The sequence below is a fragment of the Cheilinus undulatus genome, linkage group 10, assembly GCF_018320785.1.
Source record: "Cheilinus undulatus linkage group 10, ASM1832078v1, whole genome shotgun sequence".
NCBI lineage: Eukaryota > Metazoa > Chordata > Actinopteri > Labriformes > Labridae > Cheilinus > Cheilinus undulatus.
This window is the reverse complement of record NC_054874.1, coordinates 12,047,898-12,074,333: the sequence shown is the minus strand read 5'-3', so window position 1 is coordinate 12,074,333 and position 26,436 is coordinate 12,047,898. Positions and strand designations below refer to the sequence as shown.

General features: G+C 39.5%; 1 protein-coding gene across 2 annotated transcripts; it reads right to left on the bottom strand.

Moving 5' to 3' along the window:
• Positions 1-443: 443 nt before the first annotated feature.
• Positions 444-15,391, bottom strand: zgc:165573 (cysteine-rich and transmembrane domain-containing protein 1). 2 transcript variants are annotated; one of them, XM_041797756.1, is made up of 3 exons: positions 15,223-15,391; positions 9,152-9,462; positions 444-1,489 (listed from the first exon to the last, which is right to left on the bottom strand). In XM_041797756.1, exons 2-3 carry the CDS (start codon positions 9,441-9,443, stop codon positions 1,386-1,388), a joined length of 396 nt encoding a protein of 131 aa, XP_041653690.1. In that variant the 5' UTR covers positions 9,444-9,462; positions 15,223-15,391; the 3' UTR covers positions 444-1,385. The 2 variants fall into 2 exon arrangements, with proteins under 2 accessions (XP_041653690.1, XP_041653689.1); XM_041797755.1 differs by having other exon boundaries at positions 15,236-15,391.
• Between the last annotated feature and the right edge of the window lie 11,045 nt (positions 15,392-26,436).

The window sequence follows — 26,436 nt, the reverse complement described above, 5'->3', positions numbered from 1 at the left end:
ATTCTCTGTAATGAAATCCTTCATAGTTGTTCTTACAACCTTAATCTGAAGTTACTGATCACTAGACGTCAGATAAGGAGAATAAAGGACAATAGTTTGCTCTGAGTCAAAGTGTAGAACATTATTAAGTGGCACAAGTGGAACTTTAAGTCTCACTAGAAATATATAGTGCTACAGTCGTATTTTCCCATAGTCTCTTCATTGCTTTAGTTCAATTCAGTTTCACTGTGGTAAAACAGATTGTCAGTGCATCAGGCAGGGAGCCATGTTGCAGTCAACATCCTGCACTAGCAGCTGTGTTATAAATAGTTGAATGGATCCGGCCAAGCCCCAGGCGGATACAGTATACAGATCTATACTCTCTTCTCTCCTTGAACGGCCCATACACCACCCTCACACTTACACTCTTTCTTTATCGACATGAAAACAAACCACAAAGTCTCTTTAATGGGAATAAATTATTTTTAATGCAAGATTCTCATCCAAAGCAAAAAGGTTTAAACAAGTCATTTGGTTTCTTCTGTTCAGCAATCACAACTTTTTCATATTCTCAGTTTTATCTCAAGGTATGTAATAAAAATAATATTGGAATAATTTTTCATATCAAGATCACCATGAAAATAAGGAACATCGAGGCCATCAAATGTGAACAGTAATCACACATAAATCACTGTCTTCATCAAAAATGCATTCCATTTGTTGTCGTATGATTTCACTTGAAGACAAACGTCAGTGAGAGAGACTTCTGTGCAAATGAAAGGGATATATTTCAAGCATCTGAAAAGCGCCCTGAGGCTCATTATCAGCCAGGGTCTTGGCGGCCTGTGGGAAATGCAGAGTCCAGGAAACGGGGTTGCCCTTGGCGACGGGGAGTAGCATAGCTGAGTGCAGGTTAGGAAGGGTAAGCAATGTTTAAGAGGGAAGGCAGGAGTGATATCTTACAGAGGTAATCATCATAAAGTGCCAAAGAGCCTCACACTAGATGAGCCTGAGATCCAAGTACACTGCATGTGTGTGGATGCATGTTATTGTGTAACTAAGTTGTGTGTGTGTGCACCTGTTGTGTGTTGGTGTACGATTACAGCGAGGAGCCTGAGATTCAGGTTATGCTTAGAAGCTCAGTTACAAGCCGCTACAGAGTTTCCCCTGCACAGGGTCAGGCAGTCAGTCAGTGCTGAGGGCTTCACATTAAGAAGGAATTAGTGGCTTTTCAGGAGGCGTCCGTATGGGATCAAGGCTTTTATTTATAGACAAGCATCGGACTTGTGGGGGGGGGGGGTCTGAAGAAGTGTGAGGTGTAAGGCAGATGGGGGAGGAATGAAGGGGCTTGAGGCACAGAAATGGGGGGACAAGTGGGTAATAGGAGCGAACATTCGGGGAATATGTTATGTCAGCATGTCCCAGAGACAGCAGCAACACAGAGCTGTCCAGCAGGCTGTCAGGCATGTGTCCGCTGTGTCGTCTCTTCTCCTGTCCTCCACCACGTACACTAGAGGGGAAAAAAGAGAGACAGAAGAAAATGGGTTGGCAAGGTCATAAAGCATGGAGGACAATTAAAAGAAAGCAATTCCTTTTGCTAAATGCAGATCATTTTAAAAATCACACCATCATGCCTCCACCGGTGAATTCAAGTGTGGCCTGGCCTGCTATATTTCCCTCTAATTACATTCATCGCAGGAGGCACATCGCCATGGCACTGCCATAGCAGCCACGAGCTGTGATCAGACAGTGTTACAGTTGAGTAGCATTGCTTTGAGGTATCATTAAACCAATGAAATGAGAGGTTTCAGAATGACACACCCCCAAAGCCCCAACAAGGCATTTCCCTTTACTTGTCATGTACACTAGTGGCTGTGCAGTGAACACATCCTAACGAGGCTCATCATATGAAAGGGTTATGTTACCCATATGTTAGCTTTACCATCTGTCCCAGCCAGGAGAGCAAGACAAACAACAGGCCTGAATAAATACATCTTCCCTTCCTCGTGTTTGTGATTAATCATTCATGTGGAGAGAAACACTCAGCCAGCTTTTAACAACCATGTGCACTGACTCATGACATAGGTGAGTGCGTTTCCAGGGAGACAAGCTCCTAGTCAATAAAGTGAAGCTAGCCGACCACTTATCTGGACTGGCAATAAGCTGGTTAATGATATACGCGTGGTATAAATGAACATCTCAATCAACATTATCAAAGCAATCTTGATAGCATGGCAGTCTCCTCCAGTCAGCAGGAAGAGGCCAATCCTACATCAGTTACACAAGCAGTAACACATAGAGGTGTTAACCACGTTCTCTGGAAGCTTCACTGTTTTCTTTGCATATTAAATTTGAATATTTCACATAGATGGGTGCTTGCTGTTTCACAGTTTGTTCACTTCATCTCTGGATGCTCACTTGGGAGTGTTACTGCATTGAAACAACTTTTATCTTTAACCCAGTTTGACTTCAGATAATCTTACTTAACTGCTTTTGAATTGATAAAATAGACAACCAACTGTTTGGCTGTATATCTTTACTCGTTTAATATAAAAGCCTGTTTGCACAATGCATGAGTAGGTATCTAAATCTGATTCAGGCATTCAGACACCAAGCTAGGGCTGGGTGATGCATGGAGTTTTCAAATATAATGTTATATTTTCAAACAAGATATGGGTAAAGGACATTATCAAATACACGGATACAGTTAAAATAACACTATACTTTTCATCCATGCAGCCCCCAGCTCGTCTTCTCTCGTTACTGCTTGTCCCCTGTCACCCTGCCCCTCTTTGAACAGAATCAAAACTTAAAAACACACCCCTCCCCCTGCTCATTTACAACAACAATACCTGTATGCAGCGAGCAAGACAACATGGATGCAGAGAAAGACAGGAGCAAGGCAGGAGAAGAGGGGCTGGTCGGCAAAAGAAAAACTCTGGCTCAATTATTAGGAGGTGCATCGAGTTTTAAGTTTCAGACAGGGAGCAGAACACTGTTTTCTGAAGGGAGTGCCAAAAATATGTTGCAGCAAAAGGTTTTAGCATGATGAATCTCTTCCACTATTTACAACAGTGGCAAAAAGTGCCATACAAAGAGTACTCAGTCGCTACAAGCGTCATTAAGCAGAGCAGTGCCATATTAACAAAAAAAGGTCAAAAGTGGGGAGACATTACCAGAGTTGTGGCCTATCATGTTGCTAAAGACATCATCCCTGTTACAACTGTGGAGCAGGATGGTTTTATAAAGCTGCTACAAACAACTGAGGATATCAGTTGTCAAGTTGCAATTATTATGCAAGAATATTACTGATAAAAATGTATGCAGAAGTCTGTGAGAGCCTTGTCGTACGGCTCACCACCTACAGGTGGTCCAGCAGGACTAGATGGAATATATGACCGTGACAAGACATTTCACTGAGGATTGGGAGCTGGAGAGTGCTTTTCCAGCTGTTTTCCCCAGTATCATACTGGAGAGTTCAGTTGGGAAGTATGTCCACTGATAAATTGAATATCCCCATTGAGCTTAAAGAAACTGAGATATGATTTTGATCCTTTTAGCCTAGCCCAACACCAAGGAAATCCTTGATGCTTTGTGTGGACAAAACTCAACGTGCACAGAAAACAGTTTTAATATCTGATAGGTCAGACAGCACACAGAGGTGGTCTTGAGGGTCTTCATCTAGACTGGATTGGTTGTACAGATGTAACATGTTGTGGCATGCATTAAAGACTGTCCTGTCAACAGATGTGATCTGCAGTAGTCTGCTAGAGAGCATGGCTCTTCTGTCCAACCTCACTCACACTGACGAGGACTCCAGCTCTTTCACATCAGTCACATCATGACTCCCTCATAACTTGATGTCTTGACTGGAGCTTTATTTGCTAAAGAGAGGGTATGCCCTGACGTCACTTTCAGCCTGTGACACGACTGCTCAGCTAGGCTGAGTGGCATAACAGTTTAAAACACTTCAGTCTGCCCAATGTAAGATTTTTTTAATTCAAGTGAAAAAAAAACATGTCTGCTACCTCAGGTTATGTTCAAATACAGCTCTGTTGTTGTGTTTTTATGCACTTTTTGATGTGCTTTTGTCATGTTGCCAAATTTAAAAGGAAGACTATGAATACAAGTGCACATTTTTCATCAAATTGTTCTGTATTGGTACAAAATTTGACATTACCAGCTGTTTACTGGCCCAACAAAATTTTTTTATTTTAAAATTTGGCCCAGTTGAATTTTTAATTAAATAGCCCTGGTTTAAATCCTCTATTTCTCTGGATTTCAGTGTTTCTTTAGGCTACTACTATTTGAGTTTATCTGCAAAAAGATTGTTCTTTTGTTGTTCTGTTCATGGTGTAGCCAACTTTAAAACGAGATCAACGAACCCCACCTGTCTAACTTAATATAGTTCGATTTAAACACCGTTATTCTATTTTCATGTGACAAATTCACATTGTACAGCTTTAACCTTTCATAATATGTCATATAAACTGTCATAGCTTCTGATACGTTCTCTTCATGAAACATTAATGGAAATTACTTCAATATTAACCAAACACAAATTAATTTACCATGGCTACTTTATCTAATCTGGGCTAAATATTGATGGACGTCACAGGGTTTTTGTGTCTGTCATGTGAAACCAATTAACCCAACTTAACGGGACAATTTTTGGAGCTATAAAACATAACTGTCATTAAGTGCCTGTCACCTTAAACGATAAGAGGAAGGACAGCGGAGTGGGGTTTAGACTATATTCATCACTAAATGAATGCTTGTGGTAGCTATTTTAATAGTGCAGCTACTAAAGTACTGATACAAAAACTCCAAACATTTCTATAAACATATACCATCATCTGAGGATCTGTACTGTCTACGGTAGCAGTTTTCAAAGTGTGAGATGGGCCTCTCCTGGGGGGCGCCTCAGAACTTCAGGAGAGGCACAGAACCACAAACTAGAAAAAAGGTGATTTTCTTCGCTAACTTCTGCTGTGCATGGAGCAAAACGCATAGACTTAGTTACTGGACTATGAAATAAAGTCAACTATTCAAGTTAGGATCTGCTTGCATTGATAGCGATGCTCAAGTCACAGTGTTCAATTTGCAAGGATGTACAAGCTCATGACAGCATAGGACTGTGTAAGCCTTGGTGTCATCTTAAGACGGAGCAAAACTAGGGGAATTTTTAACAAGAAGTGAAAGGAATTTCGGTCACTGATCAGTTCACAGGAAATGATCAAAAGCGAGGACCAAGAAAGGCTGAAGGTGGAGGATGGTCTGTAGTTATTAAAACCTGCATCAACTGTATAAATGAAAACTTACAGCTCCCACTAAATAAAAGCATAGAGCATAATAATCAGGGAGTATTGACAACAAATTATTTACTGAGACCAAATAACTGATTGCCTGGGAAAGATGGATGTTTAAGAACATTTGCAAACCAAAATATCAAACATACAAGAATACAAGAACATATATTCATGTTAAAAATGTTTAAAGATTAGACATAAATGTTTGAAAAAAATGGTTGTTTATTTTATTTTATTTTTTTTCAATCTGAATCTTTATATGTGTGGGGGTCCACCGAAGGAGTTATTTTCTCTTGGGGGAGGCCTACTTTCCCACACTTTGAAAACCCCTGGTCTATGGTGAACTACATAAAGGTGTAGCTATTAAAATGATGCCACATTTCAGCTGAAATAACCACTTGCTGCTTACTCGTTGCTGATTTCTGCCACCAGTTCTCACTTTCTGCCACTCACCAGCTGGAACTACAGAGACATGTACTGCATGTGATATCTTGTGCATGCCCTCTATAGTATACTACCTTGTCCTCTAAAAACACTGACAACATAAGGGAGAAAAGTTGTTAAAGAAGCACTGCAACTCTTGAATCGTAGCTTATTCAATCTTCATTCTTATTACCAACAGCTTCATGGCACACAGCTTTTGGGAAAACAAAGCCACAACAAGAAAACCACAGAGATGAAGATGGCGCATTGTAGTCAGTCACATATTCAAAACTTATGATTAACGCAAGATGTAAATAGGTCCTTATTTCTTTAACAAATACTTGATGGTTCCTGCATCTTAAGCTGGGAATGACAACCACTATGAATTGACTTTAGTGTTAAGTTCCTATCCCATCAAGTTCCTATCTTGGACCATTAAAGTTCCTTTGAGTGTCTGAGTCAGAACTCTGATTTGAGGCAGTCAGGGTGCCATATCTGACTGGTATCTCAAAATTGACCACTTCCAGGAACAAACAGGAAGCACCACTAAATGGAACCATCTGTCTTTAAAATTTCAAAAAGCCATTTACAATCAGCCAACTTTCAGTTATTTATTTAAACCTTCTTAATGTGATATATCAAAAAGTGTTGGTGAAAAAGGAAACACAGATGGATGGCTGCAACCATCAGAACAAGGTCCCATGACCAAAATAGAGAACAAAAGGCAAAGCTTGGTTAATGTTAGGTACTCTCAAAGTATTTTGATCATTCTTTTGGGTTTTTCCTTCTTCTTTCACCTGTATTACATTCTGTCTAATTATAATGCAGACAATGCTAAATTTCTCTTATTATGTCAAGTATTGAATGACCACAAGACATGTGGCAACTGTTCCTCTAAAATCATAAACACCATCAGGAATATTCACACAAACATAATTTTGTAACAATCAGCCAGTTGTCAGTACAGCTATAAACACAGTCCTCAATCCAATTGTGAAAGTTTGCTCACACACTAACAAAAATAAACACAGCTCAGTTTTAACAGGAGAGATAAGCTGTCTACAGCCTGGTTCAAGAATCTGGTTTGAATACCTTATGAGTTATGGGGAGTCTGTGCAGGGCGTAATGACCCTGGGTCATATGTTTTGTTGTGCTTGTTGGTAAATGCAGCTTTGCCTCCTCTCCTGCAGAGTGTGAGTAGTGGGTGTGGCTGTCTCAGTGAGTGTGTCTGTGTCAGATTTGAGTGGGTGAGTGTGATTAGGTCCAGGTGCTGAGGCTGATTGAGTGGTGCAGAGATTGCTGCCATCTGAAGGACTCCAGCAAGTCTACAAATACCTGCTGCTGCAGCCTACTCTTCCTCTTCTGCTCCAGCCACTTCCAACAAAGCAGCCTGTGTATTGTTTGCTCTGTGTGTAGTATTCTGAGGGTTAGGGAAATTAAAAGTAGTGTGTGTTAACTTGGTCAGTTTGTTGTTAAGCCAAAACTTAACCTTATGTTACCTTCCAGATCTCACTTTCATGTACAGTGTTAAGTTGCTTAAAATGATGTAGCAGCTGACCTTTGTTAAACTTAAATTGTGTGCTGCTTAGATTGTGATTATCGCTACACCATACTTTGTGTTAACTGAGATTTGAATACAGTTTGGTAAAAGGGGGGAATCAGAAATTTTGTGTTACTTGGGGGGATCTTTTGTTGTATGGTTTTTGCTCTGCGTTGGCAAATAAACCACTGTTTAACTTTTGAGGAACTGTGCTGCTGGCTTTCTTGGGAGTGGATGGAAACTTGGGGCAATACCATGTTATGTCTAGGTTCCCCTAGACTGGGGACGTAACAAGGGTTAGATAATTTTTCATACCTGCAGTGTTTTGGTTTAAAGAGGAAAAAAGTTATGCAAATTTAGAAGCATGGCTGATATGACTGAGTCATAGCTGTTTGTCAGGAGGCTAAAGTTCCACCTCAGCTTCACAACTTTGTCTCTATTTATATATTTAACTAGAGATGTAAAATTTACTCAGAGGGGTCTGGATTTAACTGTTATGTTTTATGTTCTGGTTTCCATTTGCAGTCCAAGCTGTATTGACCAACTCTGTACCTGTAAGTTTTGGTGTATACAGATAACACATTCTGTGTTAACAATAAACAGGAAGACCTCTTTTATTGTTATCCAGGATGTGAAGCAGCCCGGTGGCTAAACCACTCACCAGTGACGAGCATGCGCTCAAACTAACTGCTGTGCAGTTAAAGTTGCAAAGAGATCGTAGCTTGCAGCATGTCTTTGACTTCATTCCCAACTGAGCCTGCACAGCATGCACGCGTGAGCAGGCAAGGGGAGAATGATTCAAGTGTCCCACTATTCTCAGCTAATTTCAACCACATCCAAATTCAGCTGATCTGGACAGTCAACTGAAGGTTGTGTGCACTACACAGTCAAAACTTGTCAGACAGCTGTCATTGCTTTTGTCACGTTTTAGCATCGACTCTCACAACAGGACGCACTTCAGATTTTTCTGTTTTCCATGTTTGACATACCGTCGGCCAATGTTCCACCGATGCATTGCTGCATCACAAATTAAAAAAACATGTATTTTAGATAGAAGACCACACTTTTTACAGGCAGAGCACTTCATTAAAACAAATAATCACCAACGACCATTTCTTTGATTGTGGGATGGTGAAAATTGTGATCGCTATTAAAATACCATTAATTGTGCAGCTACTATGCTGCAGTACCAAAGCTTAATTCAGGGCTAACCCTGCTATTTTCACCCATCAGACAAAGGAGCCTGACTCGAGTCTTGCAGAGTCAGGGTGGTTATTGTTGCACATGCAGCTTAAATGCAACATTCCTCCTGCTCATTCTTTCAGCAATCAGTCACTATTTCTCCTCTCTCTGGTCAAGACAATAACATAACTGTCTCCCTTTCTTTCCCTCTCACCCTCTCAGACACACACTCAAGTCTCTGTAACTTCCTCGCTATACCCCCTACCCTGCAGCACTCAGCGGGTCAAAGACAGAATGATGCTTCTTGTATAATATACAGATTAGCTGTCCGACCTGTGATATGGACCTTTATTGTTTTTCCCTAAAAAACTGTCTCTTTGTTCTCTCCTCACATCTTTTCCTCTCCCTTTCTTCTTTAAATTTTACAGCAAACAGTAGAGCAAACTCTAATCATATTTGCATTTAACTTATTTGTAACTTTATTTATATCAAGAGCATTCCCTGGCTACATAAATACAAAATCATCACTGGTTATGTTTCAAGCAAAGACAAAAAATGGTTTGAATCAGTTCAGAGGTTGTCAGCTATCAAAAACAGTCGTTGCTCGCATCTCTTTGCATATTAAACCTTTATGTGGTCTTCAACCAATCTCTTCTGACTCCATTTTATGAAATAACATAAAAATACATTTCAAACTCCATCCTATGTTGCCACTCACCTGTGTTTTTGGGTGGTTCCCCGTACATAGGCCCATGAGGGGGTCCCCCCTGCCAGCCATACTGTTGCTGTCCAGGGTACCCCTGATAAGGGCCCGGGCCAGGATAAGGACCTCCAGGGCCCATTGCTCCTGCAGGGTAGTTGGGGTAGGCTGGATTGGGCTGATCCATGTTCACTGGGTATCCCTGTGGAGGGTAACCTTGAGCCGGGTAGCCTTGAGGAGGTGGACCCTGGGCTGGGTAGCCTGGAGCACTGGGGCCACCTGGGTATGGAGGGGGCTGCTCAAAATTCATCTTTGGGTTGAAGGATTACCTAAACCACAGAAAGTAAACACATATTTTTAAAACTGTGACGTTAAAAAACATTAAAATCATTGATTCTCAACCAGGGATAGACAGATTATCAGTATCGGCTTATAATTTCACAGATAATGGATGACAGTCTCTCCACACTCTTACTAAATGTCCTGAATACAACACAGTCTGTTGGCTGGATGCAACTAGTGTCAGCCAATCAGCACTTCAGCCTGGGTGCTACTGACACAGTGAGCATATGGCATCACTTTCTGTTTCTTGGTGATACAGCTGGGGCCGAATTGTTTATTTTTTCTCATTTTTTGATCATGCAATTTTACTTTTGCCTCTTGTTTGTTTTGTATGTCATAATTAATGTATCACAAACTAATAATAATCTGTATCGTAATGGTCCTGAAAAATTTAAATGTCAGTCGACACCTATTCTCAAGCTGGGGTTTGGGCCCCTTAGAGGGGTCACCAAAGATCTGTCTACTTTGAGGGTGCCATAATAAGCTTTGCTCATATAGACAAACATGATAATACTTAAGACTTGTTTTATTTAGGAAAACTCTCGTCATACTTTTTATCATTTTATTGCAAAATAGATGTACAGTTTTACTTGACCGTTCTGCTACCTGATGTTAATTAAGCAGCATGTTTTCACTTTCCAGAGTGCATAGCTAGAAACCCCCATATGGATAGATACATGTATGACAATGCATACTGAATACAATAAAATTAGTTCAAAAGCAATAAAATTCCATAATAGCATGAATCTCAATATGATGGTGTAACAAGCTTTATGCTATGAACGAGGAGGCTGGGGTGGAGGTGGTTAAGCTTTGCCAGCAGCAGCAGCATGGTGCATCAGCACTGATGCAAGAAGGGATTAGTGAGAAGGATGTCATATTTAAATGCACCGCTGTGTTGAGGGAAGGGCTGTGATTGGTTGTGGGAACTGGGAGGCAATAATTGGGATCAGCTGGCTGTCAGCTGATCACAGTGTGTCCTGCATAAACTAAAGCTGAGCTTCATTATGTTGAGATTTTATTAAATGTAAAATTTGAAAAAATAACTGATGTTAATTTTGACAGCAATGTATCAAATTTTTCTGAGTCCTAGAGGGGACTCAGCTTATCTTGGATATAAGAAAGGGGGTCTCCAAAGAAATAATGATGGGAACCACTGCATTAAATTCTATGCTGTTTTCTTCATAGTCAGGAATGTGATGTTCTCATTTGTTCAACTAGTGAAAACTGCAATAACAAGGGTCATTGTATGCAGAAAATGCAATTGAGTGAGTATGAGTTAATCAGCCCCTAGAGTCACATGAGGAACTGAATTCCTCAGAGACCTGATATAAGAACATGGCATTTTCAGACCAGCAGGAAAATGTCACAATTGTTTCCAAGAAAAGAGAAGTACATTGCAGAAGGTCCCCTTCCCTATTTTCCAAACCCAGCTAACTGCTGTTTGATTATCAGGCAGTTTTATGTGGGAACCGACTCGATCCACAGCCATCCATACATCCATTGCGTAAGTGTCTTGTGAGTCACAAGTCAATCACAACCCACATCAGCCCTACCAGAGATAAGCAGCACTGTCCTACTGTTCACACACAGACGTTACTAACCAAGGAGTCACCGTCTTAAAGAGCAGGCTGAAGCTAATGAAATAAAGCAAGGGACAGGGAATAAGAGGAGACAACACCCCTGCACTGGTTGTAACTTCACACTTGGTTTCAGTTAAACCTGAAATTTCTCAAAAGGAACTTCCTCTTTATCACATTGTTTCAGTATGATGCTTTAAGAAAAGCAAAATAAAAAAAACACTCCCCCTTTGTTACTCAGAAAGAAAAAGTCCTAATGTTCAGATCAGACAACACAACAAATGACTGCAATCAGCTAAGTGTCTAAAGGTTATTAATGCCTTTAGTCTTCTCATGAGAAGGTAGCGCATTACCCGACCGAGCACAGATGGTTTCTGATCGAGCAGCCCTCATGCCAGCCTTCATCAGTGGGTTTGTTCAGGCAGAACAGCCATAACAAACAAAAAGGGGCCAGGTGGAAAACTGCATCTCTGCAAGGCCCCTAAGGATTCCTCTGTCACGTTGTGTATACACCATAAACATCTAAACAGCACCTCAGCTAAAGTGCATCTACATCCAATCTCCTGTCCATAATAAAGCAATGCCAGGGCTGTTAACTGGAGCGTCAGGAGGCCTTATTTCAATCAGCTGACAGAAAGTTAAATCTTTATCAAATTTAATTTTCTTGCCTGTAAAAAGCCATTCATTGTAGGAATTAGAGTAAATCTTCCATTTTCATATCCTTGTTGTCTTAAGTTGTTGGAAATTATAAACAAGCGTTATGGCGATATACTTGACGTGATAAGAGTGAATCTCTTGTCGATTTCAAATGGCCATGAGGCAAAAATAGAGTCATGGGAAACAGAGAAATACAATGTGTTATTCAGAATCGCTACCTCATTGTTAAACATTAACAGCGGGCTTCCTTGTGCATTACTTTTCACAAGATGGCTGGACATTCACCACCTAAATGTGTTCTTAAGGTTACTGACAGATGGCAGGGCCTCTGTAACTATGGTTACCATGTACCAGAAGGAACAGAGCGATCCCAGATGATTTGTTTTAGTTGTACCTTGAGGCAGTGTGAGTAGTAAAATAAGACAATTATTGGATCTCTTATTCTCTGTTAACACAAAGGCATTATTTGTTTGCTGAAAGACTGTTGTTCGAGCTCATCTGTGTCTACAAAGTGTTGAGTTACTGAGTAAAGGCTGAGAAAGGGCTTCTTTCAAAGGAGCCTTTCAGATAATCAGTAATCTGACACCCACGGGGATCTTTACAGCGTCAAAGTTCACCTTGTAGGTAACCTTGCCTTATTGTGCCAATATAAAACAACCCCGGTGTTAAAAAGAGGATCAACATTTAATGAGAAGTGATTTAAAGGTGACTTGTATGCACAGTGTGAGCGTTTGCTATACAAGCGTATGCTCATTTGCATGTGCTTCATTTGTTTTTCCCCTGTTGGACAGAAAGAATAACAAGAGTGAGCTCAGACTTTGTTTCCACAACAGAATCACAGTGATAATAAAAAAGGACAGATATGCATGGACAGACACCTGAGAAGGTCAGGGAATGCCACGATTTAAATCCAAGAAAGGCCTCTGAACTAGGAGTAGATGTGCTGAAAACAAAGGAGACTGGTAAAATACAAAAAAAAAGGTAAAATGGCTGTAGTAAGCATTCACCAAAGCTGCTCAGCACATCTAAATTAATAACCTAAATGCATCTTAAGACTACAGTACAAGCAAGACAAGGGAATAAACAAAAAAAAAAATTAAAATGAACATGTAAATTCATTAAAAGCTGCTGGCATCAGCTGTTTAAATATACCAAGAATTACCCAGATACTGGTGGAAAATACAAGTTCCAGGATTGGAAAGGAAAATACTGGGAAAGGCTTGGAAGGATTATCAAGTTCTCTTTTTATGAGGAAGTTAAAACAGGGAATTTATTGCTTATTTTTACCTACCTATGTGACTACAAAATATTATTTTTATTATATTCACAGAAGTGGAAAAACTACACGACTATACTTAAGTAGATGTATGTTAGTCTGGTCCAAATTCACTGAAGTAAAAGTTAAAGTACTGGTCTATAAATCTACTCAAGTTAAAGTATTTAATTTAAAGTTTGCTTTAAGTACGGAGTAGCTACTGTGGAGTTGCACAGTAAAATACAATCTTTCCTAAGTGACACATCAACAAGAGAATAGATCTCTATCCAGGTTGTTCAGGTAAAGTCACACCTCTACAATAAAGTAAAATACACAGAAAAATTGCCAGTGTCTCATAGCAGGGCAATAGACTACACACTATGGGTCCTTTAAGACCACCTTATGTCTCAAGTGGGAGCTCTAACCCAGTGGTTGACTTCACACATGGTGCAAATGTGTCACACATAAAAACAACAACCCACAAGAAAATGACCAAACAAAGCACAGCAAGGATTACTACACATCAAGCAACATCCAAACACAACTAGACACATCTAAAACAGATCTAAACACTCTGCCCAAGGGCATGATGGGAAACTCCACACACATACATACCTCCTGATTTGAAATTGCAGTGGACGGCACTTTGATCAACTGACTCTTCACAAAGTTGAACTAACAAGTAACTCCAAAAATGAAGACCATACCTCAGAATGGGGTTTAAATTACACTTTGGGAGTTAAAAATCAACTCTGTAATGTTTAATCCTAAGATATCCCTCCAGGATCTGCTGTGTACAACAGCTGTTTTGGGATGTGATGTGGAATTCTCCCATTATGTGCTGAAGTAGGTGGAAAAAGTAAAAGAGTACTATACACAAGTAAAAATGCAGTTACTCTGGTTAAAACTTATTTTAGTGGAAGCACAAGTGCTGATTTGAGTATGTACTAAAAAAAAAACTAAAATTACCCCAAAACAATAGTCAATCTCAGTGATATTACAAGGGACAGATATATATGGACAGACATCTAAAGGAAATGGCCGTATTAAACGTTCATCAGTTGTATAGCACATCCAAATGAATAACCTAAATGACTCGAAGACTATAGTACAAGCAAGACAAGAGAATGAACCACATAAATCAAGAGCTGCAGTAACTCCTGAAATCTTTGGCAAGGTGGGTGTCCTCTGTCAAAAACAAGCAGAGTCAACGGCATAGCAAGGCAATGCATCAGTTTGTACAGCTGGGAATTATAACTCAGCTGATAACTTCACTCATGGTGCAAATGTGTACAACCCAGTAAAAAAATGACTAAAAGAACCCAAGCAGGGATCACTGTACAGAAGGTTGATCAACACCGTCTAACTCAAGCAATGAAGACCATTTAACTCAGAATGGGGTTAAAATCCTAAGGTATCAACACTCCAATATTTGCTGTGTACAGCAGCTGTTTGGGATGTGATGAGGAATTCTCTCGTTGTAGCCAACAGAAGTGGAAAAAGTACAAGAGTATTGTGCTCAAGTAAAAGCACAATTACTCTAGTTGAAACTAATTTCAAAATGACCTCAAAAAAGGACAAGTGCACCAAAACACAACTCAATTACGCTAATTTTAGTAAATGAAATTACTTTACACTCCTGTACATGGAATAACCTTAAATGCCTGGTCAAAGTCCAAGCCTGAGTATGCATAGTTAACTCAAAAACCTAAATATACGTGAGAGACTCTGCGTGCATAGGCTGAGCTAACCGTTTCATAGAAAGGCAACCTGCTCACTTTCTCTACGCCTGGAGACATCACAAGACTAAGGGGCTGGGTGTTTACCAAGACTACCCACTGGACCTAATTAGGAAGAATACAAAACAGGAAACATACGCCAAGTCACGACAAACCGACTAGGGGTATACAAAATAAAATTAAAATGCAGCAACAAAAGTCTGTGCTTCAAAAAATAATAACAAACGGATTTAACAACCTTTACTCGAGTTCGACCTTTAAGCTAGTTTTTGTTAGCTAAATACCAAATACCATACTAAAACATATTTGCATTTATCAGTTGTAAAAAGCCCACAGCATAAATATTACTTTTTCCTCCATAAGTTATGTAAAGGAAATATTTAAAGCAATTTAAAAAGGCTGACAGGAAAAGGAACCTGCAGGCCACAACCCACCATAGCTCAGTCTTGTTCTCTAGCCCCCTAAGTTGATCATGACTAGGCTGATAAAATCAAGAAATAGGTACATCGCACTTACGTGGACCACCTACCTCTTCAGTAAAATAGAACTCCGGTCTACTGCAGAGAACAGTGATGTCAACTCAGATGGAAACCACTCCTGTCTAAATCGTTTGTTATTTTTTTACCGCAATGGGCGACCCTCTTGTCCGTTGAAACCATTGACTGTCTATGAACCCCAGTGCGTAGAACGCTTGCGGGACGTGACGTCATTTCAAGGGAACGGCACGGAGAGCAACAAAAGACGTGATTGGTTGCTGGAGCGGCCCCCAGCACGGAGCGCCCAATCAAAATCCAGAGCGATAAGCAGAGGGGCGTCGGAGGTAAACGGTGACTCTTGATCATCTGACTGAAAATAAATGGTTAAATAGACTACATCACCGTGTTAGTGATAACCGGGTCAGTGACGATATGACGAGGAGGGAGGATGGCTAAATAATTTATCTTTGTCATTACTGATTTACCTGTAAGCTTCCTTACACGACTTTTTAATGTGTTATTTGAATAGGCATGGCACCTTTTACATGTAATCAATCATATCTATTTACCGTATACAATTCTCAATCAAAATTGACAAATATTTTGGAGCTCTCTTAAGCCTCTGATTTAGCATTATTTTCTTCATTCAGTCAGCAGCAGAGCTGGTTGATCTGCGTGCATTACCAGTTTTGAACCAGCAGATGTCAGGCTACGCTCACTCTATATCTGCTTTGACGGAAATGTAGCTGTCGACAGTGTATTCAGAAAGTGTTCAAACCCCCTTCACTTTTTTTCAATTTTGTTGTGTTGCAGCCTAATGCTACAGTAGAAAAAAAAATCTCATTTATCTACACTCAATACCCCAACATGACAAAGTGGAAACAGAATTTTAGGAACGTTTGCAAAAACAAAAATAAAAAACAAACATTATTACATTGCAATAAGTATTCAGACCCTTTGTAAAACCCTTGAAATTTAGCTCAGGTGCCTCCCATTTCTCTTGATCTTTGCTGAGATGTTTCTACACCTTGACTTGAGTCCACCTGTAGTGAATGAAATAAATGGACATGATTTAGTAAGGCACACACCTCTCTATAGAAGGCCTCATAGCTGACGATGCATATCAGAGCAAAAACCAAACCATTAGGTCAAAAGGAACTGCCTGCAGAAGTCAGAGACGAGATTGTTCCAAGGCACACATCTGGGGAAGGCTACAAGTGTAATGCACTGATGGTTCCCAAGAGCACAGTGGCCTCCATAATTGTCAAATAGGAGAAGTTACCAAGTAACCAAGACTCTTCCAGGAGCTGGTTGCCTGGTGAAACCTGGCGACTGGGGGAGATGGGGCTTAAAAGGAGAGGTGAGCAAGAACCCGATGGTCACTCTGACTGAGCTCCAGAGATTCTGTGTGGAGATGGGACCAAGTTCCTGAGAACAAACATCATTGGATCCCTCCACAAGTTTGGACTTTTGGCAAAGTGGCTAGATGGAACATCTCTGTGAAAAATGCACTTGGCTTTCATTTAGGGTTTTGGCAAACTCAATGCTGGTTTTCATGCTGTTTGAACATAACAAAATTGGAAAAATTGTAGGGGGTTTGAATACTGTATTTTTTTACAGTCTATGCTTATTGCCCTGTTTTACTCTAGTCACTAAAGATGAAATATAATTTTAGTACATTTGTATTTTGAATGAAAGATGGAAAAAAGGAAAAAATGTTAAGTATCTTTTTTATTTTCATCTTTGTGAATGAGTTAATGAATTTTTAAAAATCTAATCAAAATATAAAAAGACTCAACAAGCCTTGGATGCACACAATCCTATATGTATTTTAATTCTTGACTGGACCTGTGACAGCTGTGTTTTTCTTCTTTTTTTTTTCCTTTCAAATAAATTCAGTTTACCACACATAGATGAAACCTAGTTGGACAACACTAGTGATACTCTACACATGGCGCTCGAGCCACATGTGGCTCATTTGTGATGATTTGTTGCCCTTTAAAGTCTAACCTGGAAAAATATTTCCCCCAGAAAATCTTAAAAAGGGCAATTTCAACCTCAGAAAGGATCTGCTGAAAGTAACATCAACTAATATGTTTCACACACGTATACAGTAGGCTTCAAATGTCAAATTGAATCAACCTTTACTTTTTTTCTCGGTATATTTCCATAGGATGGGTGCAAGAGAGTAACCTTGCAAAGCTTTGCAAAGATTTGTGTAGGTTGAGGCCTGAGGATTAAAAAGTAGTTGACAGTTGACCTGGCTTTAGGGCACTTAAACATAATTTTTGTGTCATAAGAAAGTTTTGTTGACAAAAGATCTGCCCAGTTAAGCTACTCCTAAAACAGGAACAAGCACTGGCCTTGGTCCACTCTGCACATGACACTTTAACTTGGCATCAGACGGCGCTGATTTTAGACGGAGAGTGACAAGACACTCAAGATACAGAGTGGACACGTGCATTCACTCATAAACACAGTACATTAAATATGCTTTCATGGGATTTCATGCTTATTGAGAACATAAAAGTAGCTAATGTAAGAAATGTGTAGTTTCCATATTTAGAAGAGATACTGCAGCATGAAAACATTTGCCGTCTTCGTACAGATGCATTGTACACAGTTACAAGGAGTGGTGGTGTTAGAATATAGAGTTGTGAAACATCCTCTCAGTTCCTCCATCAGACATGAGTACAGTATGAATATAGTAGCATACCAGCAGGCAGCCAGCATGACAGCTGCCTTTGACAGTGGAACTTAAATGAAATAGTCCCCATTCTGTAAGGGGATACCAGACCATGTAACAGCATGTGCTAAGGCCTGCAGAGTGAGTTCAGTACAATAGCTAGCTTATAGCAGCAAGACACAGTTGTAGACCCGTACCGCTCTAGAGAAACAAGGACTTGACCTTTAGCATTTACATGCTAAGCTATTTTTACAACCAGTGCAAAGTTATGAATGGAAAGGATGTTGGTTGAAAGATTCTATTACTGGTGACATATTTTGCAATAGTCTTGCAGCTGCCGTTTTAAGTCTGATCAGAGCCTGTTATGTGGGGCATATCAGATGTTCTGCAGCAAATGGAAAATGATTCAAAGGCTTATTCTAAGAAAGAGTCAGATGCAATTGATTTCAACGGGTTGGGAGTTTAATGTTAAAGTAGTAGTTGAGTATATTTGCAGCGTGGTTGTATGAAGTCAGTCATAAGTTTATTAGCAGCAGGAGATGTTGGTCAGCTCAGCCGAGAGAAGATCATGTTGAGGAGTGGATCTCATTGGTCTAGCCTCATGACCTACCACCACCACCTCCTTCAGGAAAATCTTGACAGAAATCCACTGAAAAACAGCTCCGTGACCCACTTTTAGACCCTGACCCATGAGTTGACCCACTAGCAAAAGCTATATATGTGGTGTGCAAGAGCAGTGTTTAAAAACAAAGTGTCATGCTAGTGGACAAGTAAAGCGCCATGGCTTTAATTTGTTTAATAGAACGTACATTTCCCCTGACACTTTGTTTATTTTAGTTTGTTTTATTGAAATAATACATGGAACAAATTTGCCTTTTCACAATTAGTGAAATTGGGATCACCTGAGTGCACTAAATGTGTTTCAAGTGACTGTAGAATAAAAACACCTGTGTCTGGAAGATCCAGTCACTGGTTTATCAGCATTCTGGACTACCATTACACCATGAAGACAAAAGAACACCGCAAGCAACTCAAGTAAAAGGTTATTGAAAAGTGTAATTCAGGGGATGGATGCAACAAAACATTCCAAGGTACTGAATATCCCTGAGTGCAGTTCAATCCATCATCAAGAAATTAAAGGAAAATGGCACATGTGTAAATCTACCTAAATCAGGCCATCTTAACTGAGTAAGCATGCAAAAAGGAGACTAGTGAGAGAGGCCACCAAGACAACTATGACAGCCCTGAAGGAGTTGCAAGCTTCAGCAGCTGAGATGGGAGAGACTCTCCATACAACTGTTTTCCCCAGTTTCTTCACCAGTAAAATCTTTATAAGGGAGTGGCAAAGAGAAAGTCACTATTTAAGAGAACTCATGTTAAATGTAGAGTTCACCAAAAGGTATGTGGCAGACTGGAAGAAAGTTCTTTGTTCTGATGAGATCAGAATGGTGCTTTTTGGCCATCAGACAAGCATAATTTGTTTTGAGGACACAAAACACTGCACATCACCATCCCCACTGTGAAGCATGGTGGTGGCAGCACCATGCTTCACAGTGGGGATATATGTGTCTGCAAGAGAACTATGGCTAGCGATAAAATTTACTTTCCAGCTATTGCAGCTAAAGGTGCGTCCACTAAATACTGACTTGAAGGGGGTGAATATTGGTGCGGTCACTTATTTTACATTACATGTTTTTTATTTAACTGACTTAACTTTGTAGAAATCTATTTTCACTTTGACATTAAAGAAGGTTTTTTTTTTAATTTTGTCAAAAAAAAAGCCAAACCATACTGAGCATGATTGATTTACAGTATAGTCATAATGTAAAGATACAGCAGTCGTCTGTAAATCAAACTTTGGTCAGGTTTCCTGAGGTCATTCTAAAACAGTTGGCAGACTTCCTACCATACAAAGGATGAAGTGCAATATAAATTTAAGATTGTGTGTCTACCTGCTCCAGCAGGCTTCAGTCCCTCTACCCTCACTGTCATGAAAGCTGTCACCAAGCAGGCCCCGTGTTTGAGTGTCTGTTTACACCGTCACCCTGGCAATACAGTCTGTGCCAATACCAACAGCTTCAGCAGGAGCAGCCGACAAAAATAGAGCCTCAGCTAGCAGCCCAACTCTCCAACAGGGCGAGTAAAGAGAGGAGTGAGAGAAGGGGGATTTTGTGTACCAAGAGGGCAATGGAAAAAGTTTAGCAGGGTTCACAACAGCACAGTGGGGCTCAATGATATGGACCAACAGTTATATCTGGATAGTGAATACTGAATGGTGATGTATCTTGGTATATTTTCTAGCAAAATCAAAGTCAGTTCTGAGACAAAGCCACATTGGCAAAATGCCAAATGTCACACAAGTTTTTTTTATTAACAGCCAGCAGCACAATGTCAACAGTTATATCAAGAATTATTTATAATCATACTGAATTAAAACAGTCTGTGTGCGTGATGGCTCAACGGTTACTGCTGTTGCCTCTAATCAAGAAGGTTCCTGGTTCAAATCCAGGTACTCTGACTTTCTCACACAAACATAAGAAAGGCTCATCAGGTGGACTGGTGATACTAAATGGACAGCCCCCTCAGACCCCAAACAAGGTAAGTGGTATAGATAATGCAATAGATTAATTAAAAATCCTTGAGAACAAAAATCTTGGCAGACAGACTGGCAATACCAATATAATCCAACCAGTGATTGTATGTTACCATCATGACTTTCTTTGCCACTGTGCACAAGATATTTCTTCCATTTCTTGCTGATGGATTAACTCAGGGGGATGTTCAGTGCCTTGGAAATTGTTTTCTGCATCCTCCCCTGACTTATACTTTTCAATAACCTTTTTTTTCTGATATACTTAGAGTGTTCTTTTGTCTCCACGGTGTAATGGTAGTCAGGAATACTGATTAACCAGTGACTGAACCTGTCTTTATACTACAATTACCTAATTTTTTATGCAGTCACTTTTTTTCGACGTTACATATTTTTATTTAATTGACATACCTTTGTTAAATTTGTTCTCACTTTGACATTTAAGGGGTCTATCATATATTTTTGGCAAAAAAAGCCTAATTATATTGACTATGATTGATTTATAAAATCAATAAAAGGGTAAAAAAAATTCAAGGGGGGGAACATCAATATATCACGGCAGTTTCCACAAGCCATGAAGAAGTCTCCTCTCACCAGAACAAGCTGTACCTTGTGTAACATTTTTGCGTGTGCATTTGCTATTTTCATTTAATCTTTTGTGTGTGATGTAAATAAAATCCTTCTGCATACTTTGTGTGTTTTATTTTCAAACCATGGATGCTTACCTCTTTCACTGTGTCATGTTACAGTCTGAGGGCTTGAAAATAAATCACATTTGTAGACAATAAAACAGTCATGGCATGACATTTTTTGCTGTCATGGAGAATTGGACACCAGTGACTGTCACATGCCAGGATATAGTAGAAGAGGCATCCTACTCTGACTGAACCATTACTACTGCTGCAAATATTTTGTTACGTAATCTGATTATAAGTTCATGATTAATTAGGAATATTTCCAGCAGCATATTATTGCATTTTATAAACATCAGCAAATACAACCTGTTAGTCATGGTGTTCTGCAAATGGATAAGGATGCACAATTCTTATGGCTTTAACCAAACAACTTAAAAAACATCCCCGCCACGTGGGCGTCTGTACCCTGCTATCTGATCTTTCAGTCATATGAGAAGTAGAGTCAACAATCTCTTTACCTCATCATGAACCGTATGATGAAATCATTAGCTATTTTCTTTTTCCTTGACTGTCTGAAGGCCTTTTGAGAAAGGTGAAGGAATTTATAGATGGCAAAGTGTTGAGTAATTCATTCCAAGTGTAATCGACATGATGCACATGTCTGTCTCCTGTTACCTGTGTGCTTGTTTGTACAAGGACAGTAAAGGTTTCACAGATGCATTCAAGTAGCATTCGAATGTTTTTCTCCTCCTTAGCCTTGTAGGATATCCCTCAGACTGCATTGTAGGTACATGTGGCAGTTTCCAAAGTCACCTGGCACCTGGCCCTGTTCTCACGTGAGCTCTGCACAAATAACACACACTTGTTTAAACAGTACATGCAGGTCATATGGCACATTTGCTAACAGAGCCAAGTGAGCACAAACAGCACGCAGATTAAGTTTTACCCCAGCTTTTGGATAAAAGTAATCTTTTTGTTCTGCACCAATGTTTGTACAGCGTCAATCCAGACTTTAGTGTACGACACAGCAACACCAAAATACGCAGCAAGCTCACCATACTCTACTAAGTACCGTTCAAAGCTGCTTTTAGTCTTATTATTAAAACAGGCAATAAATCAGAGTCTGCTGGTCAAATTTCAGCTGTAATGCAACTGGTTCCAAGGCTCATCTGCAAGGCCATGGGAATAGAGCAGCTGAGCTGACTGACCCACTGACTGACCCACATCGCCGACTTAAACATGACACATAAATACTGCTTATCTGTTTTTACCTAAATTCTGCACCCAGGTTCAGCAAAGAGGAAGGGTCATCAGTAATGAGTAATATCTAATCCACATCTGCTTCAACATGAAGCTGTTAAAACCCTAATTACCTGCTTGTGATAACACCCTGCTTAAGTGCAGTCAAATGTGGCACCCCACCCCCACTCTGCAGAGGGGTTTCAATGAGTCTGGCCTTTAGGCTTCAGCTGTCCTCATTCCTTAAATCCAGGCCTAGTCCTACAGTCAACTTCTCTAATCTACAGATCAGTATTTGGAGCAGGCAGGCATACCTCGCCCTCATCCAGGTTATGCTATGAGAGGCCTGATACACTGAGTACAGTGTCTAAGCAGCCTTCAGTGAAATGTGCTTATGGTGCACTCTTTGGATGTATCAGACAAATGTCCTCCCATAGATAAACACTGAGATAGTTCTATTTTAAGTAGTAAAAAAGTAGCTTTTGTTCAAATACCTCTCACCAACTGCTTTACCTCCTAATCATCTGAACACATATGGGCCAACGGTCTGTCAGTGGGGGAGTTCACACTGAAAGAAAACATACCACTCTACACTTGAGGCGGTTATGCAAGTCATTAACCGCCTAACATGTAGGTTTCTGTGGCCACATGCTTTTCCATTACACAAGATACTTTTAGGGTGTTGCTAACAAGATCTCTTTGATGGATATACTGGGACACATCAGCAGCGCATGTGCTTATCAAATGCATGTGTCAGGCTTTAAAGAGCAAAGAGTCATGTCCTGACATGTACACACTCTTTATTCTCGATACAAGTGACAGGAAATCTTTATTTTTCGAAAATTGGTGGGGGGCGGTGACTCAGTTTGTGAGGACTGCCTGATTTAGGCAGATTTACACATGTGCCGTATTCCTTCCAATTCTTAATGATGGGTTTAACTTAACTACAGGAGATGTTCAGAGCCTTAGAATTTCTTTTTTTGAATCCATCGCCTGACATACTTTTCACAAGCCTTGTATCTGAGTTGCTTTGAGTGTTTTTTGTCTTTATGGTGTAATGGTAGCTAGGAATACTGATAAGCCAGTGACCGGACTTTCCAGACACAGGTGTCTTTATACTGCAACCACATGTGAAACATTGACTGCACTCAGGTGATTCCCATTTCACTAATTGTGAGACTACTAGCACCAACTGGCTGGACCTCTGTTGAATTAGGTCAGTCACTTTAAAGGGCGTGAATATTTATGCAGTCCCCTATTGAATATTACATATTTTTCTTAAATTGACGCTACTTTGTGGAAATCTGTTTTCACTTTGACATTAAAGAGATTTTTTTTAGGTCAAAAAAGCCAAATTATAATGACCATGATTGATCAATAAAATCAATAAAAGGGTAAACCATGAAAGGGGATGAATATTTTTTATAGACACTTATAGACAATTGAGTAGACAATTTGGAGATTTGCAAAAAATATTCAACCTTCCAATAGATTCCATTGTAAAGACAAGATATTTCATATTAAAAATAATACATCTATATGTACACATTCTTGATTTGATGCTTACAACAGGCTTAAAAAAAAGTTGGGACAGTGACGAGAAAAGACTGGGAAAGTTTTTGTGCTAAAAAAAAAAGCAGAACAGGCGTTAGTACCATGGTTTAGTATAAAAATAGCACACCTGAAAGGCTCAGCTGTATCAAAAATGAAGTGAGTATTCCAATTTGTGAAAGACTGTGGCCAAATAGTCCAACAGCTGAAGACAAACTGCACGGAATTTAGAGATTTCACTATTTACAGTCCATAATGTTATCAGAAGTTTCCTATAATCAGGAGAAATCTCTGCAGGTGAAGGGTTAAGTCTGAAAGCAGCACTGAATGCATGTGACTTCTGATCTGGAAGGCTGCACTGCATTAAAAACTAATATCATTTTGTGATGGATATTACAACATGGGCTCAAGAACAATTCAGAAAACCACTGTACACAGTTCATCAGTGCATCTACAAATTTAAGTTAAGACTCAACAATGCACTGCTGACTTCTCTGGACCGAAGCTCAGGTGCTTAGCGAAATGCATTACTGAAATGCAAAATTTACTCAACAAATGTATTGACTAATGTTAGAAACTGTTTAAAAAGTTCTTTAAAAAGTGGCCTGATCACAGTAAAGTTAATGTAATTAGTTACATTCCACTACAATAAAACGGGGCCTTACAATGATTATATGATAATTATTGATACATGTGATATAAACTGAACGCTGCAGTGCTACATCGCTGACCTCCTTTTGCAAGCATTTATCTCAACCAGAAACATTACATAACTTTATAGTTTTATTGCACTTTACATCATAGATAAAAAAGAAAAACACCACCATAAACATTACCCAGATGGAACACATGAATTTGCTGACAGTTGAAGCAGATGTTGTTTGTATAAGCATTTATTGTTAATAGTGTTGGAATCACTGTTACAAGTAGCCCTGGGTGAATTCAGAGTTCATTTTGGCAGCTATTTGGTCTAGTAACATTTAGCTAATTTGATCTCTTTGAAGTTTTAGTACAGATTTAGGCAACAAAACTAATATTTAGTCTTGATCAGTCTACTTGATAAAAACTATACTTTTATTTTTATTTTGGATGCTTACATTATTTTACTTTGCACACAGAAACAAAGTTATTTCACAAAAGCTTCCTGCGTCAATATTATTATTCCCTTTAGAACTGACCTTCTTGTTGGGCCATAGCACAAACCATTGTTGTGCAATGATGTGCTTTAACTCAACGCTTGTAAAATCAAGTTTAAACTGATGATTGTCCCATTTACACACAGTATAAAAACTTCAGTAAGAGTTTGAACTTTCGCTGAGGAAGCATCATGGCAAAAACTACAGAAATCAGTTTAGACTTGATGAAAACAATTGTTGATGCTCACGGAGCAGGACATAAACAGTTATCACAGCACTTCTCAAGTGTCAAGAACTGGAGTGAGAAGTATCATCAAGAAATTCAAAGGGAGACACACAGATCAGAACAAGCCTGGCAGGGGAAGAGAAAGATTTCAAAGGGTCTGGAAAGAAAAGTAGTGAAAGATGTGTGTAAAGACCCCAGAACAACTGCCAAGACACCAGTGAGTTACTTGGCCAAGTCAGGAATTGTAGTCTCGAATAAGGCAATCACTAAAGCCCTGCACAGGAATGGACTAAGAGGTTGCAGACCAAGAAAAACTTCAGCATAAACACCTTCAAGCAAGACTGAAGTATGCTCAGGACATCTTGGAGAAAGATTATGCAAATTGGAAGCGTGTCCTTTGGTCAGATGAGACGAAACTATAGAGCTCTTTGGTCATAGAGATGCTGTGTATAAGGCATATAACCCAAAGAACACCATCACCACTATGAAACATGGTGGTGGGAGTCAAGGTTATAATAGTTTGGGATTTTTAGTTAGTTTTAATTCTTATTTTGTTTTTACTTTGTGTTTGATTTCAGTTTAGTTTTTACTAGTTCTAACACCTGGTTTGTTTGTTCAGTTTAGTTTCTGTTTTGAAAAAACACTTTGTTTTGGTCTAGTTTTTATTAATTTTAGTGTTAGTTTTTTTTTAATACAACACCAGACATAGATCTACCAATGTGTGAAGTCTTAACCATTAGACCAGGCAATTTTAAACTCCTCAGACTTGGCTGTCAGTGCCAGTCAGTATGGTTATGTCAAAGACTAAAACAAAGGATATTTTATCTCTATTTTTTTTTTTTTTCAGTTAGTTTTGTAAGCACACTAAACAGTTTTTTTTTTTGTTTTGGGGGTTTTATGGTAAAGTTTTTTTTTGTTGTTGTTTTTTAGTTTCAGTTAACTAAAATGATTTTTGAGTATTGGTTATTTAGTTAACTATAATAACCTTGGTGGAGTTGTTGCTTTGTCTTACAACACAACGTGGCTCCTGGTGAAGAATTACTCCCAGAAGACCAAAGTGAGCATTACTGAGTTGCCTGCACAAAGCCTGACTTGAATCCCATTGAAAATCTGTGGGGTGAACTGAAGACCAAGGTCCATGCAAGAAGGCCATCAAATCTGGAGGACCTTGAGAGATTGGCCGAAGAATGA

Bases quoted from the DNA above. Each gene is read 5' to 3' on its own strand.
- zgc:165573 (XM_041797756.1), bottom strand. From the start codon at position 9,443: ATGAATTTTGAGCAGCCCCCTCCATACCCAGGTGGCCCCAGTGCTCCA. The intron at 1,490-9,151 runs GTGAGTGGCAAC...TTTCCCCTCTAG, and splicing joins GGAACCACCCAAAAACACAG to TGTACGTGGTGGAGGACAGG.